Genomic DNA, 21,140 nt, shown 5'->3' with positions numbered 1-21,140 from the left:
GCTTAGACTGCATGTCTTGCAGTAAAGACCACTTAGGGTCTACGGGAGCAGGTGCGGCGACAGACGGTGTTAGTGTCTGAAGCGGTACCGCTTTGCCTCTCTTAGGCGGTGAGCAGTCATCGGATGACGGCAACGAGTCCGAACTGACCCAGTGGCTACAACCGGGCCGTTGGACTTGTGCTGAAGGGACCGATTTACGTTTTAACGGTCGCGAGACCTTGGTCCAAAGTTTCTTGCGAGAAACACCTTCAGACGACGAGGTATAAATGGGCTCTCTCGTCTTAGGTAGGTAGGAGCAATCTTGGGGAGATACGCCCGATACCACGGAGGGAACGTCTGTTCGCTGATTAAAGCCTCTCGAACCCATGCGTCGTACGACATTGCTTCTCCCCTGGACTTGGGAGCTTGCAAGAGGTCCCGGACTAGGAGGACGACAGGCACGAACAGACGAACCCTCAAGCGCAACACTGTCCACAACACTATCACTTGGTACTTTAGCACTTCCCACTGCACTTTGGCACTTAAGCTCCTTAACATCCGCCATGAGCTGATTACGGTCACTAGCAAGGGACTCAACTCTCTCACCCAGAGCCTGGATGGCACGCATCATGTCAGCCATCGATGGTTCCTGAGTGCCAGGAGGGGGGTTAGGAGCAACCACTACAGGGGAAGGAATAGGTTGTGGGGCATGAGGAGAGGATATATCAATAGATCGAGAAGAACTTCTCCTAACTCTATCTCTCTCTAGCCTACGTGTGTACTTTTGAAATTCGATAAAATCAAATTCCGAAAGGCCAACGCACTCCTCACACCGATCTTCCAATTGACAGGTTTTACCCCGACAATTGGAACAAACAGTGTGAGGGTCGATAGAAGCCTTCGGCAGACGCCTAGAACAGTCCCTAGCATTGCATTTCCTAAATTTGGGAACTTGTGAAGGGTCAGCCATTTTGAATAGGTCAAGGGAAAATTCCAAAAAACGATCTAAGTCATCAACAAAGAATCCGATACAAAAAAAGAGTTCAAGGATTTATTTGAAGAAAAACCCTGCACAGCGAAAGCTCAAAACTAGAATATAGTACTTCACCAATTAGATGTGAAAAACTCCAGTTTAGCAACAGCGAGTAAAGTACGTCTTGTCGACACGTCGACAGAGAGAAAATTGAGTCTTTGTTTACATAAGAGCTGGGTATCTGGTCGACAGATGGCGCTGTTGGGCACACCCGCAACCTGTGTAGCGATCGCTGGCGAGTTTTTCCGTAGAGTTGTCTGTCGAGCAACAGAGTTGCAACTATATACTCACCGGCTAAGTTAAATATTTAAAATTAAAAAATACAGTTACATTACTGTGCTATATGGATATCACATAAATAAATGTACACCAAACAGGCTGTTTTTCAAAGAAATTCTTAATGATCTACAGTATTACTAAAACAATTGAATGTTCAAGATCCAGACCACATTGCATACTCTAAGGTCACAGAACCTGAACAACTACAGAAATGTAGTTCTAATGAGCCATTTGTTAGTACTGTACCTATAATTCCAAAAAGCTCAAGTTATGAATCTTAAGATTTGTTTTCCATCCAAGAAAATTCCCTGAATAAATGCCAGACTATGAAAAAAAAATCATCACAATCCTTAAGGTAACTTTCAAATCTAAGAGATTATACTTCATATCACTTTTTGAAATCAACTCAAATGGTAAAAGCTGTTCCTTCAAGTGTTTGTCATAAATGTAAAGCAACAAACTTTGAAAAATTCTTATTTTTCCAAACAAGGAATGTATTCAGTGAAGCTGGAACAGCTTTTGAAATCGTTAATGATGTATTTACTGACATGTGGTGAGCACACGTGAGTAGCCCCGACCACTCTCCTGTCACACTCTTCACTTTTGACCTTCAGCTCAGGACTGAAAGGGGTGGTTGAGGTCAGAAGTTTAACTTTTTAAAAAAATCAAGTTTGTAGGGCTAGGTAAAATATAATTTACTATTACAATTGTTATTTGTTCCTACTCATTTAAAAAGCTTTCATGTTTTAAGAATAGGCAGACGCACTTATTGGTGAGTAGGAAGCCCCTTAGAACCGAACTAGTGGATTCTTTTTCTTCCCAAGAACATGCCAGTCTCCCTGATCCCATATAGGAGCGATGGAGATTTCTCCGGAAACCTCGTATCAGCCCATCATAGGGACTGTCCAGTATTTGGTTATTTACCAGGTACTTGGTCAACACAGGAATCTCTCTTCCCAAAAGAGGAAACGCACTGTGGAAGGAATGAAATACCCGGCAGATGATGGCCAATGGGCTAGTATTCATTCTACCAACCTCCCGCCTCATCAAGGGAAAATGGAAGAGAACTACTACTTAAAAAATCTACTTTACAGAGTGGAACTCAGACATGTAGCTTTCCAGCATTACATTACATCCAATACAGCTGCTTCATCCAATGTGAGGGGAAGGAAAGAAGACGCAGAAGAGCTAGTCACTCTACCTATCGTCCAGACTTATATCATACGCATTACAGTACCAGATATAAGATACTTTCTGTCTAGTGTGGGAGCTGGGCTGGCTACATGACTACTTGAGCAGCCACCACAGGGTAAGAACAAAAGTTGAAGGACTTGTGAGTACTGTATACTTCCTTGAACAGAAAGAAGGCTGAGAAGGTTATTTGGCACTTCCAAACTCTATCACCTGTCCGACAGCAAGATGCTTCAGAAGGCTAAAGTAGGACCAATATCCCTGACTACATGAGCTCTTGTTTAAACTGGTTCCTTGAACCCTTCAAGGGTCAAAGGGTACGCCCTTTGATTGTCCCACAAAGCAAGAAAGAGACTGTTTCTTCGACACCTTCCTTGGTTCTACCAGAGCTAAAGATATCACTGACGCTCAAGCCTAAGATGTTGAGTCCTCTTCAGATTGTATTACAGAAGTCTCACACTGAACACCAAAGCATCTCCTCTCGATTACAACCAACTAATCATGAAGCGAGGGGATAGAAAAGGTCTCATACCTGGGTCTAGGTTTTAACAATGAATTTGGGCACAAAACAAGAGACCTCCTTTCAACCTTCAGAGTGAGTTAATGCAAGAGTGTTCATGCAACCCACCAACTCTTAGTCAATGCAATAGCTAGCAAAAAGACAACGTTGACAGTCAGATCTCTGTAGGATGACCTTCTCAAAGGGTCATGTAGGGCATGCATAACAGAGACTTTAAGAAAACGGATTACGTCCCAATCCGGGGGCCAGAAGTCCAGGGGTGAAAAAAACTCCTCAAAATTCTTAACAAGCACAGAAAACTTCCACGAGGAGAAGAGATATATGCTCTTCATATAGAAAACCAGGCTCAAGTCTGACTGGTAGCCTTCCTCAGCTGCACTTGCAGGCACTACTAGGCGAAGATCGACGAGTAAAACTAAGATATAAATTGGTGACGCTAAAAGATTGGGATACCTCTCAGTTCGTGGCCATCTGGGAGTAACAAGTTCATCTAATACATGGTGTGATCAATATTCAGTGCCAGCTGGTATATCAAACTGAAGAGGGGAAAGGCACGTTTCTAGATGATCCCATAGGTGCTAGAAAGCATCCTCTAACAGTATCAATGGATCTACAAAGGGTAACAGAAAACCAAGAACTTCCTGTTTAGCGATGTGGCAAACAAGTCGATTCCCAGTGAGCCTTAAAAGGCAAGAAGTATTTCTTCCATGCAAGAATGTAGGAACCACTCAACCCTATAGCCTGTCTCTGGCAACTTAGCATATCTGCTAGTACATTCCTCTTTCCCAGAATGTATTTGGCTGACAGGGTATGGCATGATTCACCACCCAGATGAGCTTGTTTCATCAACTTGCATAGAGATATGAAAATGGTAACTCATTGTTTGCGATGAAAGGTACTACGGTGGTGTTGTTGTTCACCAGCACTACCAATTGCTTCTTCATATGTTTTTTGTAATGGTTGTTATTTTTTTGTAATGGTTGTTGTATCTCCAAAACATTGGTAGAAATGCTATTTTCTACTGAGCCATATACCTGATGCGACCAGGTTACCCAAGTGATAGCTCCACCAAACCTTCAATGCATCTGCCAATAGCTGCATGTCTGGAGGCGGGGAGTTAAGACTAACTTCCCTAGTGATGTTTTCTTCGCCCTATCACCAGGAAAAATCTGGCCCATACCTCTTGTCCCACAGGAACATCAGAGAATGGGGGGAGGATCTCTGCAGGCTGACCAATAATTCTTCTAATACCACTGAAGGGATTTCTGGTGGAGATGCCAGTGGCTAACCTGAGGAACAAGCTTCTCCAACAAGGAAAACTGCCCAAGAAGACTTTGCCAACCTCAAGCTGGAAGTACTATCTTAAACTGAACGATGGCCCTACTTCTCAAGAGCTTTCTTATGCTGTCATTTGATGAAAAGACCCTTGCTACCGCCATTTCTAAGCGAATACCCAGATACTACAACCTCTGCTGGGGTGTGAGATTCGACTTCTCCCAATCCATCGTGATCTCCATATTATGACAAAAACCAAGATGGTGACCTCAATCCTGTAACACTTGCTTCGCTGAGGACATTAGGATCAGCCAATCATCAAGATAGACCAAAAAGCATATCCCATACAAGAGGGACCAAAGTCACCACCAGCATGAACACTCAAATGAACACCTAGAGAGCAGTACAAAGTCGGAAACACAGGATATCAAAATGGCAAACTGCTCTGTTGAGGAAAAAGTTAAGGTACTTTCGAGAGGACTGATTAATGGGAACTTGAAAGTACAGTACACATCCTTCAGATACACTGAAAGAATGAAGTCTCCTTATCTGATAGAACACAGCACAGTTTGTACCCTTTCCGTCCTAAACCTGATTGCTCAGGGGAAAGACTTTGATGACCGGTCTCCAGTCACCAGGTAATTTCTTCACCCGGAAGAGTAAACATCTTCCAGCACAATTTTATAACATCCTGCTTTTCCAACTTAAGTTGTAGCTTAGCTAGTAATAATTATAATAATAACAACATCCCTTTCACCACTGCAACAATACTAGGGCTTTTAGTTATGTTGGAGGACAGTTACAAATGCCATCGGTCTGTAAGATAAGGAAGGGCCAGCAGTCCAGAAAAGGTAGTAAGTACTCATCCAGAAGGACATTAACAAGGCTTGGGCCCCATGTCCCAGCCAGGTTGCCAAGCATCCCCCTCCTTGCAGCAGCAGGTGAGGGGGGGAATTCCAACATAAGCATCTCACTCTACCTCCCTTCTTGAACTGGTCAGGTTGGAGACCTTAGTGCAAGCTCAAGATCCTCCAAGATGAAGAAGTTGCAGATTGTCACAATCAGGGTCTAGAGAAGTTCGTGGCAACTTTTTTTAAACCAACTATACACGCCCTCGAAGAGCCAGAGCCATTGAAGGAGGGTGTGTGGTGGATCTGGGAGTCCTGTAAAGCAGTTTTCCATTTCTCCACTGCCATCTGCATGTGACTCTCCAGTCAGAGTGACATGGACCACTGGACTAAAGTGTTTCAAAGCACCAGTGCTACCTCTGGGCCAACTTGTTTCGAAAATCGGGACACGAAAGCACCCTTCCTCTTCAAACCCCAGTTGACTTAATGGTTCGCTGCCCAGTTTGTCAAAAAATTACTTCCTTTCCACCAGAACAAGAGCCTCTTGGTATTTCTCTAGAGTCAGGAGATGAAATCCCTGTCGTCTTCGCAAATAACACCATAGAGCTTGAACATTAGTCAAGCAACGAGACTCCTTGGAGGGTAGCCATAGCATTAGTCTCTATGGCCGCTGACTCAGAAATGAGAGGGACATGCCTTCTGATCCGAGTCTCTCCAACAGGCCCGTAACACCTACACTGCCTCAAAAGTGCAGATTTCTCAGATCCACAGAGCTGATTGTCAACTTCATCCAGGGCCAAACTATCAAGATCTGGCCATGGCAGCTCCAAAGATGGTCTCAACCCTGGAAAGTTACCAAGAACAGACCTATGCATTACCAAATGAGTCCAAGAAACTTCACGAAGGAACACTGACTCTGGGTTCTCTGCTTCCATTGGCACTAGGCCAAGTCCTTGCACTTTTGGTCAATAGAATCCACAGTGCCCTCATTCCTCAAAGCAATGAAGGTTTGGCAGGCTGCTTAGGAGACCTAAATGCATATTTTGAAGTACTGTACACTGTACGTCATCGTAGTGAAGGGATTAAAGTACTTGGAAGGTGAAGAATTTCAGAATTTTAAGAAAGGGGCAGCTGATGCTTTGAGACCAACAAATACACTGATACCAATGATATATTTCCATAAATTACTAATTCTAAAAGAAATAAATTTCTTTGGATTGTTAATGAAGTTACTTAATATCCAACATGTATTGATGCAAGATTGGATTTAATTATTTGCTCTTAAAATTACGTAGAACTAACAAATTGAACCATATTTCTTTATAATTGATAGCAACAGGCACAACTGCTGTACTTACTATGTTGAGAACCAACGCTGGCTTGCATGTTACAATTTATAAGGGCAGCTTCAAATAACCAAGGTCCAAACAAATGCAAAATACTGTTGCACTTTGCTCTTCCACTTGCTAACAGCCGAGTGGAGTCCTCTGAAAATGGAAAAAAAAAAATTATGACTCCCTGAAGCTTAGAATATTGTGCAGCACACAGAAGAACCCACTTTTATAATAAGCCGTGTTTATGTGCCCAATTCACAGCAGACAATATTTTACCAGTAAATAACATACATGGTTAAATTCAAAAGGTTAATGTAAGTATTTCTCACCCAGATAACTACAAAATAAAAACAAAGGCAGGCATAAAAAATAAAGACATTAGCAACAAAACAAGTAATGAGCTACATATATAAAAAAATAATGTTAACCCTAAACTGAATGAATTGTTGGTACATAGAGTAGTTGAAAAAAACCTAAGGTACTGTACTTCAAATACACTAATGCCTTTCCACTTGACTTCCATGGTGAACCCGGTGTGAAATTCCTGAAAGTATCATTTAAGAACGAAAAAAGCAAAGAAAAAACTAACCTCCACGTCCCTCTGAGGATAAAGACAATGATGACGATGACGAGAGATGATGTCCTTTTTGGTTGAGATTTTCCAATGATATATTAGGCACACCTATAAATGCACAATATAAATTCATTTGTGAAGCCATTTAAAATTCTAAACAACCTAATACATATCCCATCATACACAAACTAATGGAAAACCCAACAAAAAACATGCAATTTGAAAAAGCATTTAGTGAAAAATAATCCCAATGCAAGAAAATATATAAAATTTTTTTATTAAAAATCAAAACTTGCAGCAGTTACAAAAACAAAAGGTATCAAATATAAGCCCCATTTTGCATGGCAAGACATCACCTTTGTACAGACTTTAATTACTGTACTACAGTGCTTAAACCAATATAGTAGTGTTTTACATGAAATTTCCTTAACCTATGAAGGAAATTAAAAAAAGTAACTAATATTCTCCTCTCAAGTTTTATAGCATACTTTGGTAAACTGAAGACATATATCGTATAAATTACATTCATTAATGTATTATATCAACTATAACAATCTCAAATTTCATATACAAGTTTAATATAGACAAGAAACTAGTATATGTTTCAAATGATAAGATAAAGTACCAGTCAACTTTGCATACTACTTACAATCCTGCATCCTTGAAAAATCATTCAAGTACAGTAACTCTCAATCTACCAACATAACAAAAGCATTCCAAAGTAAAAGCTCATTATCATAAATTTAATTTAAATTTCATATTTTAATTTCTGATGATAAGGAATTCCAAATCATGCCCCTCATGCAAAGTTATAAGATGAATCAGTACCACCCCTTTACCAGTTTAACATATTACATTTGAGCCAAACTACTAACCTATGTTTAGTTGAATAAATAAAATTGTATTACATCATAAACTAAATAAATAAAAACTAGAAATAAATATATTTTTGATTGCTTGAGGAGTTTCAAAATAATATCCTGAAAAGACTTACTTCAGCAACACTGCTTACCTAGAAACGCATCCACAAGTCCTGATACTCCTTTCATAGCCGAGAGAAATATGGAAGGGAGCATCTGCAGGCATGGATGCTGACTTGGTTCAATTACTAATTCAGAGGATATGGCATATTTAAGGAATGCTGGAGTTTTGCTTATCACTGTGTGTCGGCTTAAATCCACTGGGTTACCTACAGACCAGTGAAATATTTATTGGTATTAATTAATGACTAACAATTCACTACAAGAACAATATTAAACTTAAGTATTTATTCTTCATGCTAAAGCACAATATACTAATACTGACAGAATGCTTAAATAACCAGCAAAACTTTAGGGCAAGTCTCTTCCCATTCAGATCTCTTGTTTAACTCCTACTCTACATATTTTACAACAACAGAGATTGTCATGTTATTTCCACTGATGTCAACGTGAGTCACACTCACCTATAATATGAAGAATGCGATACCATACTTGTGCAATACAATCACGGCTCATAGTAGAAGGAATGATATTCAGATCATCTTCAGCTGCTCAAGAAAAAAAGAAATACATATGCACATTTTAAATATATATTAAAGCAACAAACTACTAGCTCCACGTAAATCTTGTAACACAATTTTTCATCTGCCAAAGGCAGCTGTACCCAAAGAATTTAGATTACAGTACATGCCAAGCACTAATACACTAAGTGAAGAGGATTTGAAGAGTAGACATGGAAGAAGCCACATGCTATCATACTTTATGCTGAAAAATGATTTTGTCAGTTAAAACCAACAATAGTAGGCAAAGGTTTTAAGTTATGTTCACAATATCTAGATAGATGACACCGGCTCACAAAAAATCAATCACTTAATTTCAAAAAGTATAAGTGGCAGAGGGAATATTAAGAATACTGTTAATATTTTATAATTAATTTTGTCTGTATTCCAAAATACAATTCTAAAGTTATTTAATAAACACATCAAATTGTAATCATGTCTTATATACAGGTAACTAATAAAATAAAATTTATTAAGAATAAAAGATATGACATTTGTATTCTGTGATTAAAGAACCTATGATTCAAGAGTTCTAATGCTTGAGGGTACACTTGGGCATACTATTCTATCTTATTAATCTTTCTATTTTTTTTAAACTTTTACAGTTTACACATGAAAGATCTATACATTGTTAAAATTTGCTGAAAATCCAATGTATCAATGTTTTGACACAATCTTTAAAATTGTGAAAAATGCAAATCCTGATGAAGAATCCAGATCCAGTAATGGATCATCTCCAAAAGTTAATGAAGTCTCCCACAACCTAAGGTCTATCTTCAGTGAAAATTTCATCGAAATCCGTCAAGTAGCTTTGACGTAATCGTGTCCACAAACACACAATTAAATAAATAAATAAATAAACCAACTCGAAAATACAACCTCCTTGGCAGAGGTAATAATAATGGTCTTAACAACTTGAAAACAAATTCAAAGCAGCTAATTTTCTTTCAATCTTTGAATATAAAAATTCTATTAGTAATTATTTTTATTTTGCCTCTCATTAGCCTGACTCCGTGATTTTGTAATAATATCATTAAATAATAATAATAATAATAATAATAATAATAATAATAATAATAACTACAATAATCAAATTGTGAGAAAAAGCAGTCACTTGATTCCAGTCACCTTAAAATGATGTTTTCAGAAAGAAATAGTGAGTCATTATAAAGACATAATGACAATCTGTGAAAGAGAAGAGTTACCTATAAAACTTGTGCATAAACTTTACCAATATCTGTTACAGAAACAGAATAGTGCCTTAAACTTTTTATTTCTAGTGCTACTAAATACCAGAAGGGTTTCAATTTAGAAGAATCATGTTATGAATAGCTTTTAGTTATCAACAATAATTATAATCATGCCTTCACATGGTAGCAAAAGTCTAGAAAAGAAGAATTAACTTACAAAATTTAATTTCTGGAAATGATGGTCCATACATAAAGCTAATGAGTTTCCCAGTCAAAGCGAAGTTAATTCTGTTCCACTGGTCAATCAAACCTGCACGATGACGCCACCGCTGACAACTCTCTCTGAAAAAATTAAGTAACTTGTGCTATGAAATTCTCATGAAATTGCTTAACATTACGTTCAAACCATTTATGAATGACCTAGAGGTAATGAACTTTAGGTTACAGTTAAACTATTTCTATAATCAACTACCCTTTCACAAAGAATTATTTGCCTTGTAACAAGCACAAAGAATCATGAAGATTGTCTATTCATCACTACGAAAAAAAAAAAAAATTTGGATGTACAATAAGTGACAAAACATAAGCTATAAGGCATATTTCAGAATGATTCCAAATATACACTAGTATACCCATGAGCATCCATAATAAAAATCCTACTTATTTGTCAGTGATATGATGGTTGTAGGCCACATGCAGAAAGTACACATAATTTACACCATTTACTTTTTTCATCCTTTTGCTTATACCAAGTAAAAATACAAAGCTCAATGTATACAAATTTCAAGTAGAAGCAAGTTGACCAAAAACAAAAATGCCTTCCTCTATATAGAAAGAACTTTATCCCCTAGCCATACAGTATTCAACATTATCGATGAGGACCCAATGGCCAGGCCAAACACCACTCCCTAGAAATGGACTGAAAGAATACCTCCTTATCCACATTCTACAAGATCTAATTCTTCTAACACCTCAGGACAACTCCAGAAGGACACAACAGTTGCCTTCACTGCTGGAAAGGCAGACTGCCTTCAAGGAAGTTACCCAACAAGGAGGTAGAAGGAAGTGAGAACGGTATTTTCCCACCAACTGTTTTGATAACGGGGGCTTGGCTCCCCAAATTCTGTAGAAAAGGCTTTGATATCTGCAGTCAAGGCTCCTAAAGGTTTTCTGGCTAGGGAGGTCAATGGTTTAAATTTCATTTTAGTTATTTCTCTATTTTATCCTTAGTTAGCTGCTCTTCTTATTGGGCAAAGCACTTATAGTATTCTAATTTTCCAACCACAATGAAGCTTCATATGCTGAATCCCCTACAGCCACTACCTTAGCGGTCACCAAAGCGACCCGAGGAAGTAGCAGAGCCTATTGGAACTGTGTCACAATCACTAGCCATTCATTCCTGTTTCTAGCACGCTCTTTCACCTCTCTCTCATCTATCCTCCTATCACCTACTGCTTTCTTCACTCCATCCATCCATCCAAACCTTGGCCTTCCTATTGTACTTCTCCTATACACTCTTGCATTCATCACCTTCAGTAGACAGCTCTTTTCCATTCTCTTTACATGGACAAACCACCTCAACACATTCTCCGCGGGGGAGAAACAAACCGGTGCCGTGGTAGCCCTCTCCTCCGCTGCACCCTGTCCCAAGATGGCGACTGCTGGTTCTACTGCGCAGGCCTCCGCGCGGGTCCTTCAGGGAGGTAGAACCGGGATTGCGTCTTCAGGCACTGGAGAAGTCTAGACGCACTCTGGTTCTTGGGGGCTTCAGCATGGTTGGCCACGACCTTGCTAACGTGCGCCAATCCCAGCTTCACATCCCTTGCCAAAAGGAGGGCTAGCGAGGGCCTCTGCTGCACAGGCGCATCCACCAATCTGTTGAGGCTCGAGAGCCAGACCTCGTCAGTAGAGGGCTCAGGTTCATCCAGCCTAAGGTGCCACCGGATGAGGCCTATCACCCTCCTGTATGCGGAACCCTCCGCGGGTGAACCTTCTTCTCTGTCTTCTACCTTCTCCGATGGGGGCCTCAGTTCTCGTGACGAAGGACCTCCGACGGGGGGAGCCACACGGGGAGGAGGCATCCTCCTGGAGTGGTCCAGTTCCTTCGCTTCAGGTAGTAGGACGGGCATCGCCGCTGGAACGGAGGACTCCGTCCTGGTTCTATCTCTTCTTCCGACGGACCATGGGTCTGCGGGTTTGCCCGTCGAGGAAAGGTGTTTCTCCCGTTCTGGACGACTCATCGAAGATCTTGAGGCCGGAACGCGGCTGCCAGACCAAAGGGGCGACTCTCCCGGCTGGGCGGGTGGAGTCGGAACCTTTGCGGACTTATGCCTGTCCCTTGGTGCCTGATGAGACAAGTCCCTCCGTCGGTCATACCTTCTTTCGTCAGCAAAGCCTACCGGTGAGCGGGGCCTGGGACGCCATCCCGAGGTGCCCGCGACTGCTGCAACACCCAGGAGTTGGCTACGGGGAATGGAGACTCGTACCCATTCCTCTTCTGGCGAAAGACTTCTCCTGAACTTCCTCCTGGGGGTCCTGGAACGTCTCCTCCCGTGGCGAGAGTGTGAATGGGAGCGCGATCGAGATCTTCTCCTGCGGGACCTATCTCGTCGTCTCCTATGGTCCCTCAGGGCTCCGTCTTCCGACGAGTAAGAGTATGCCTCGACCGAGGAGCCCGAAGACCTGTAGGACCTCGTTGGAGGGGCTGAGTCTTGCCGCGTTGCTGGTGGTTCTGCATGGGGTTTGGCCGGTGAAGAAGGCTCCATGAAGTCCACCGGGAACGTAGCTGAAGGCGTTGGAGAGGAGCGGGGGAGCTCCTCGCTGGGGAACCAGGTCTCAAAGTCCTCTTCTGTCCTCAGGGGCATTCTGAAGGGTGTCTTCAGAGGCACACCTGAAAAACCTGCCCACGAGACAAGAGAAGAGACTGTTACCGTTTTTCCCCACATCGGATCATCCGAAGAGACGGGACCTGCTTTCACCAGGGCTCCGTCCTCCGGATACACACCTACCCCCTCCCCTCAGGCCCCCACTTGCCTGGACCGAAGACATAATCCCACTGTCCGGTAAATCAGACTCCTGGGGAAGGGCCACAGGCCGCTTTCCCGCAACAGACTTACCTCGACCCCTACTCTGGGTAGGGGAAGACGGCAGAGAGACTCTGTCCGACGGGACGCCAGGCAAAGCGAGGGGCGAAGAGACGCTGGACTTCCTAGGGGAGGCCTTCTTCTTCTTAGTGCCGTACCGCACCCACTGCACTTCATTCCAGGACTCGCACTCCGGACACGTGGCTGTAGGGGAACACACACTGCCCCTACACGACGAACACAAGGACTGCGGGTCAACTTCAGGTTTAGAGAGGAAAGCGCCACACGATTTTCCGGCAAAGACGGGGATGCTCCATAACGGACTAGTAATACACCACGAGACACAGGAACACAGAGGGAAAGGATAGGGAAACACACAAAGGGACCACGTGGGGACCGCGTGAGACAAAAAGGGATCAGGGACACAAAGGGTCGCACTGGGTTAAGAGAGAGCGTCGGGGTGTTACGCCAACGCGACCAGAAACTTACTGGAGAGCGAGACCTGAGCAAGCATGCTCTCTGACCCGGGTCGTCTCTGGGCGCGTATCACTCCGCCAGAGATGCCCCGCATAGAAAACGGGAGTAGGGTAAACTACACAAAATTCTGGTCGGATGGGAGGAGATCCCAGATACTCCTAAGAAAGTAGTTCGAGGTAAGTACTTCGTGTTGGAACAAACTCCTATTATTCAAACATTACTTGGCTAATAAAAAATAAATAAAATGGTCTTGATGGAAAAGATATACGACTATAAAATCTATCATTGTAAATGTTAACAGCTCTAATATAGCACAAAACACAAAATATAGTATTGCATATTTTTTGTAGGTGTCCCCATAAAAGAGTAATAACTATAAAATGCAGGTACAGTACAGTAATACCTTGAGATACGATCTTAATGCGTTCCGGGACCCGAGCTCGTATGTCAATTTGCTCGTATCTCGGATACATTTTTCCCACATAAAATAACTTAAAAATATTAATCCATTCCTACACTCTGAAAAAACACCTAAAAACAGTATAATACAGTGGAAAAGCAAGTTTTTAATTGTCAATGGAGTTCTTACTTTCGAGACAGACGATAGCAGCTAACGGCGGTGTGTGCAGAGGAGAAGGGAGAGAGAAAGGGGAGGAGAGAGAGTTGACGGCAACACATTCAGTTCGCTACACTTTTGTAACACTACGTAACATAACTTAAACTTTAAATTTAATTTGAATAAAATTAGCTTACTGCACACACAATTAAATTAATGTTAATCTTACGTTACACTAAACTTAATTCTAATTTTGTTTTCATTTTCATTTTTTTACTTTTCTTCTCCGACTCGCTTTCACCTTCACTTTTTGCCGGCCTTTTTAAAAGGAACCTATCGAGGGCTGTTTGCTTTTGTCTCCCCTTCAAAATGTTACGAAAATGACGTACACAAGTGTCGTCACAAAGGATAAACGCACGACCACACGCCAACTTGTCAGAGCGCCTCTTTTCCATAAAATCAGAAAACTCCTGCCACTTCGCTAATATGTCTCTGATTTCCTTCTTTATAGCATCCTTCTGCTTGAGGATGGTACATATTGTTGATGTACTCCTCTCATATTGGCGAGCCAGCTCGGTCACTCGTGCACCACTCTCAGGTTTTTCGATTATTTCATGCTTTACCTCAATTGTCATCATAAGCTTTTTCTTTTCACTACCCTTGTTTGCACTCCCTTGCTTTGGACCCATTGCTTATTCGCTTAATTGGTGATTAACGCAAAAAACACGTAAAAAATGCAAACACTACGGCCGATGCTCGGAGATAACTATACACAATGGAGATCCGACGGGAAAGAGTGAGCAATGCTGTCCTCATGAGCAGCCTCTTGCACATTCGGCCACCAAGCGGCCGCATAGGGAACCGTCTCGTATCCTCGTATCCTCGTATCTCAAATTTGTCTCGTATCTCGGGGCAAAAATTTGATAGAAACTTTCCTCGTATCTCAAATTTCTCGTATGTTGGGACACTCTTATGCCGAGGTATTACTGTATACTGAAGGGAATACTTAAGGTTCTTAGATAGGTCCTCTTGTGGTATTTTGTTGTCTTCTTAAAGTCAACAGCAGTTGTCAGCCACATTTCTATGGACAACTTAACCTTTGGGCCATAGCACTTAAGCCATATCATTAAAAAACTTAAGAAGAATTTGTGTTAGTATTCAAAATAATCCTATAACATAAATCATCAATTTGGAATTTTACAAGATCTCTTACCTCAAAGCATTCCAGAGAGGTGGTGGAGGAAAACAGCGAGCACATGCCAAAAGCCACGTTTCAAACAAGACACTCAACACTCGCTCACATAACTGTTCGCCAGCATCCTCTGCAACACCCCAAAGACAAAGCATAAACTTTTATGTTTCATTCAGTGATTTTCTATCAATGTAATGAAGTCTACAGTACAGTATTTCCTACATAAGAGAAGGACAAAGGTAACTACTTGAATCTAAGTTTTGTCAGCAATAAATAGGTCATAAGTGGAAATAGTTAACTTCATCACCTGATAAAATCAATAACTATACTCCGTACTTCTTGTGTATCAGCAATATAAAATAAACGTTTCAAAACCTTTTCCTATCGAAAGTTATTCAAACACACAGACACCTTAGTATATTCAAGTCCATGTCTTGTTTTAATAAGGAATGACTAATGAAGTAGGCATTTCATTACATAGTTTCTTAATGCAAGATGAGAATACAAGTACCGCTCAAGTCAAAGATTCTTTCTCCCCACATTCAAATCTTTGGCAATAACACTAACAAAACCAATGATGAATAATATAATTTTACTAATATGTAGAATAGTGTAGTTGAGTAATTTAATCTAATTTAATTTACTTTGAGCTAAGAGAAGAAATGTTCTGTTTCATGGCAGCTACCCCACAAAATTGGGGAAGTGCCTTAGTAGATGGATGAATTAATACTTACAGAATTATAATATTCAATGTTGCCCTGTGTATCACATTTGAACAACTTAATCACTACACTTTATAAAAAAAAAAAAGTATAAAATCTGATATCTACTCGATAACAACAAAATTGTTCCTCTGCCAAGATACAGCACAAAAACACCCATTAGAGTTAATTAAATTTTCAAGCTTTACTTTTCAGAACACAGCTGTTATACTGTATAGGTAAAAATCTAATTCTATCTTTATATAGTACTGTACATTATAAACACATCATAAGATACAAAACTGATAAGCAAACAATGTATAACAAACAACACAGACCTGGGGATAAATAATACCCAACATACCACCTAAAGCTAAAAAATTTAACATTACTCCTTATTGAATTGCACTGTAGTTTTATAAAGCAAAATAATTAGAAGAAATTGAAAACATCAGAATGGACACTGGTGCTAAAGATGAAGACATTCAGTAATTTCAGTTCAAGAATATGAGCAAAAGCTATATTTTAGATATATTCTGCAAATATTTCTAGAGCTTACAGTTGGTTTCACTCTCTAAGCATTTACTCAATTCCATTTTCTTATGTGATACAAAAGGGGAGAAATCAACAAAGAAAAAATAGGATAAGGTTTCTCAGGATGCAAAGGTATTGAAACCTTACAACAAAATTGTCCTAAAAAGATCTAACTTATGAAACAAATCTTATCAAATGATACCCAGTGAGTCTTAGTAGAGAAATTCACTTCAACTTTTAGAACACTGATAGGCATCCCAGTATGAAACATGAAAAATACAGGTACAGTAATGTACTACTTTATGCAAACGGTCCATAAAAAATGCAATGGGCTACAATACTGTAACTTTCTGTAATTAACCTCCCAGACATTAAAGGCTACCATATTGAAAATCTATAGTTAACCTCCCAGGCAAATCAAGCTATAACATTCTATAATTAACCTTGCAGACAATGATGGCTACCATACTGTACCTTTCGATAATTAATACTTTATTACACCTTTCTGTATTGAATACCCAAGCCTTTAAAGGCTACCATACTATCTTTCTCTAGCTATCCTCTTTGACAATTGAAGATCCCATAATAAACTGAACTTCCTGAAAAACGAAGGCTACGACATTGTAAATTTCTGTAGTCAGTCTCTCATTACCAGTATACCTTTCTAAAATTAAACCTGCTGGACAGTAAAGACTTCCAAACTAAAACTTTCTGAAACCAACCTCCCATACAATAAAAGGTGCCATAAGGTGTCTATAATCAACTAACCACACAATAATGGTTACCACTCTAACTTTCTATAATTACCTTTCCAGAATATAATGGCAATAAAACTGTAACTTTTTCAAGTTCATCTCTCATACAATTAAAACTGGTAATAGCAATACATACAAGATAACCTGTTCAAAAAAGAATAAATTTTCATAATATTCTAATCAGATTTATAGAATTTCTTCAAGTTAATCACATAAAACTAGATCGCTATTCCATTACAATAGCTGTATATTCATACACATGCTGAAATAAATTTATGGGTGTACAGTACTGTATTTTATATTCTTTTTGTAATTTGATACAGTTTTATGCCATTCTAACTACAAAATTTCTTACTAAATAAGATATAGCTAATTTTAAAATTAACTTGCATTTTCCCTGCTATACAAACCTGACTCCTTTAAAATAGGAAACATGTCTTGATCGGAGCTAGATCGCCCATTCAATTTGTTAACAAGGTAGTTGATGACACTTGGTAAGTGAAGGTGAGGAGTTCCCCCACCCCTCAATTGTAGGAAGCTCTTCACTTGAGACTTTTGGCTCAAGATTGAGTGGGGTGATTGAGGTGGGAAGTTCAATTTTGAGGGACTTTGGTTTGTTTTACTAGGATAAAAACAAATTACTTGTAAAACTCATTTGTTTTTAAGTGTATTCAAAATTTTCGTCCTTTAAAATAAGTTGACTCACTGATTGGTGGGTTGGAAGACCCACAAGAACCAAACTGACTGGATTTTTTTTTCATTTGAGGAAGTGTCAATCTACCTGATCCCATATAGGCGTTAAGGAGTGGAATCCAGCAATCTCCTATCTGCCTATCATAGAGATGAATAGACAGACAGGGCCTGGCCTGCCCAAGAAGATTGGTACAATGTTAAAAGAAGGATCTCTTTCCCAAAAGGGGATAGCAGTCCAGAATAATATACCTGGTAAAAGATGATCAATGGATTGGCATATTTTCGACCATCCTCCCCCTCGTCTAGGGAGGATGTAGGCAGATACTTCTCGATACTCTAAAGAATGGGGCTCAGAAGCATAGCTTACCAGCATTATCAGATCCAGTGAGTAAGACTTCAAACACTTCATCCCCAAGAGAGGGGGAGAAAGAATGAAGGAGAAGAGCGAGTCAATTTACCTTCATCCCAGACTTACATCTATTCCTTCCACAGACAAGATGCTTCCTGTCCTGCATAAGAACTGGGATTCCTATGCAACTACTTGAACACTCATCATAAAGCCTAGTACTATACAAAGGTGTCGAAGGATTCGTGGTATACTTCCTTTGATTTAAGGCCTTGAAGGTGGTCTGGAGTCTACACAACCAAGCCTTCAATACCTGGTTAATTGCAAGATTCCTCATGAAGGCAAGGGTAAGGCCTATACACCTAACTTTGTAAGCTCAGGTTCTAACTGGTACCTCAACCATCTCAGCAGTCTAAGAGTATTCTTCATGGACCATCTCACCATCAGAAAGACATTGTGTTCCTGACACCTCTTTCTTGGTCCTGCCAGTGCTACGGAATAGGCACTGACCCTCAGATCTGAGGTGTTAGGTCTTCTTCACATAGCACTGCATAGCCCTCACAGCACACAAAACTATAGCCTCAACATCGCTAAACAACGCTTCTTGTGGAAAGGAGATGGAGAAGGACTCAAATCTGAGGTCATGCCATGACAGGTTCTGAGTTTGGTCACAAAACCTGGTACAAAACTAAGGGAGACCTCCTTTTACCCCTCAACCTGGGAGACTAAGTCAGAGATTATGTAACTACCCTATTCTCTTCACTGAAGCTAAGGCAAAAGACACCCTTGAGAGTCAGAACCCAGACTGACAGCCTTCTCAAAGGCTCAAGCAGGTAAGTGTAAAAGCCTTGAGAAAAAGGGTCACGTCCTACTACAGGGCCTTGATGTTCCTGGGTGGGCATGATTGCTCGAAGCTTCTCACAAACACAGACTACTCCCAAGGAAGAGAGGTCTATAGCCTTAAGACAAAATAACATGCTCAAGACTGAGCAGTAGTCTTTCACGGCAGCAACTGAGAAGGGCTTCTTTCGGAGGAGGAATAAATGGAAATCCGCGATCTGAGCTAGAGATGTTCCGACCATATAAGTATTTCTTCTATGACTTTAATCGGGGAGTAAGGCCTACTTTCCCCGATGGACAGCAGCGAAGACCATCACAGACACCGAGACATTTCCTGCAGTGCCTTGCAAAAAGGCTTCTGCTCGGAGATGCTGTAAGACTTCAGCAGTGAAATAACAGTATCTTTTCACAGATTGGTGGTACAGTACCTCTGGAAGTATGGTTGACAGGGAAGTATGGCTGACAGAGAAGAGATAGCCATTAGGGTAGTTCTCTAGGGACTCTGACAAGTGCTAACAGATCAGGATACCATTGGCATGAGGCCATCTGGAGCAACAAGTCATCCCAAGTCCTAGCGTGATCAACACTAGGCTGATTAGCAGATGGATCACTGAACAGCAGAAAGGAGTACACCCCCAGGTGATTGCATGGGTGTTGGAAGGTGACTTTGAACATGGCCAATGGGTCTGGAAATGAGGAACAAAAACAATTCGATGGGGTGAGGGGAACACTGGGGTAATCCTACATGCCACCAAAACCTAAAAAGCTTGCAGACTTAGCTCCAAGAGCTCCTTCCTCCTGACACATACTTCCCTTGAACCAAGCCAGGGGCATGTGCACAGGAGCAGTAGTAGCAGATGCACTCAATACGATAATGAAAGAGATGAAAGACCTTGGCATCTTATTGGATGTTGCCAAGGCAGACCTTAGAGAAGACTCAGCACTCTTCCCTCTCTCAAGTAATATGTCTACCACTGCAAAGGAGGCCCCGACCTACACTTAGTACACAGGATGATTGTGAACAATCAAGCGCTCTAAAAGAAGTCCAGATATTGTAAATCTAAAGCTGGTGTAGTAAAAATCAGGCTGCAATGTCCACTCTTTCCTTTGTAAGTACAAATTTCTTGTTTCACATCCATAATTACAAGTAACAGCCAGTATTCACTTCCTGCAAGAAATAGATGAAAAAATTTAGTAAGAGCACAACAGTAAGTCCATACTCGGTGAAACCAAAAACAAAAGTGAAAAGCTTCTGGCAGGTGGGGAGGCAGGGCTCCTTGCCTGGCTCACGACCTACTGTTGTCTACCTCATCAACGAATTCAACAGCTGATCCAGTTCTGCTGAAAACATGTTCCCTATTTTAAGGGACAAAAGGTTTGTTCAGTATATGCATACCAACAAACACTATCAGCGTAGGACTTAAACGATAACCCACAACCAACATATAAAGTAATGTAAGCACTCACAAAACTTAATTCTTAACTGAGAACATTACTGAGAATTACTTTCACAAAAAAAGTCCTATTATATATGCCAAAGGCCATATTCAAAATCCAGGGCCAAAGACCATATTCAAAATCCAGTGTTAGTCACAACACCATACATTGACAAATAAAACCCTATTCCATTCAATTAAATTGTAAAGAAAACAGACAACCATGACTCACCTTTGACAACTGCATCCAAGTTTAGCATGAGAAAATTTAATATAAAGTATTAGAAAAAAATTACCAATCAATACGTCCCATATGCAATACTGTAATAATCTTTTATAGGTTAGAATATTTTACAACTTAGAGCTACATTTCTGGTTACTAACAAACACTAAAAATACCATCCAAAACCTTTTAGAAGTTTCTTATATGGGAACATCATAATAGAAATTTAGGTATTCTTTATACCTGGCTAAGCTCAAAAAGAATATAATTCTTTGATCAATAAAGATTATGCTATGAAGGAGTATCTTGAAATTAATGCATTGAACAGCCACCAAAAAATACTTTTTCTCTAACCAGTCACAGGAAAAATTCAAAGCTCTAAGACCAAGTATAGATATAAAACTAAGCTAGAACTGTATAGAAGTAAGTCCAAGGGAATGTCCCATGACAGGAAGTACTTCACTGATCACAGTTGGTTACCAGGTTAATAATTTCTGGAACCAGGTGAGAAATCATTAAGAAGAGGAAAGTTAAGAACAAC

General features: G+C 40.4%; 1 protein-coding gene across 7 annotated transcripts in view; it reads right to left on the bottom strand.

The window, feature by feature from the left end:
* LOC137621649 (ral GTPase-activating protein subunit beta) overlaps positions 1-21,140 on the bottom strand; it is a 260,222-nt gene that overhangs the window by 142,778 nt on the left and 96,304 nt on the right. For all 7 annotated transcript variants that reach the window (XM_068352115.1, XM_068352116.1, XM_068352117.1 and 4 more), the window contains 6 exons: positions 15,093-15,201; positions 9,981-10,105; positions 8,478-8,561; positions 8,046-8,222; positions 7,049-7,141; positions 6,484-6,612 (listed from right to left, as the gene is read on the bottom strand). In XM_068352115.1, coding sequence (XP_068208216.1) covers positions 6,484-6,612; positions 7,049-7,141; positions 8,046-8,222; positions 8,478-8,561; positions 9,981-10,105; positions 15,093-15,201 — 717 coding nt within the window. The remainder of the gene's footprint in view (positions 1-6,483; positions 6,613-7,048; positions 7,142-8,045; positions 8,223-8,477; positions 8,562-9,980; positions 10,106-15,092; positions 15,202-21,140) is intronic.

The sequence above is a fragment of the Palaemon carinicauda genome, chromosome 28, assembly GCF_036898095.1.
Source record: "Palaemon carinicauda isolate YSFRI2023 chromosome 28, ASM3689809v2, whole genome shotgun sequence".
NCBI classification, from domain to species: Eukaryota; Metazoa; Arthropoda; class Malacostraca; order Decapoda; family Palaemonidae; genus Palaemon; species Palaemon carinicauda.
Note: the sequence above shows the minus strand (reverse complement) of the source record. Positions and strands in the feature narration are given on the sequence as shown.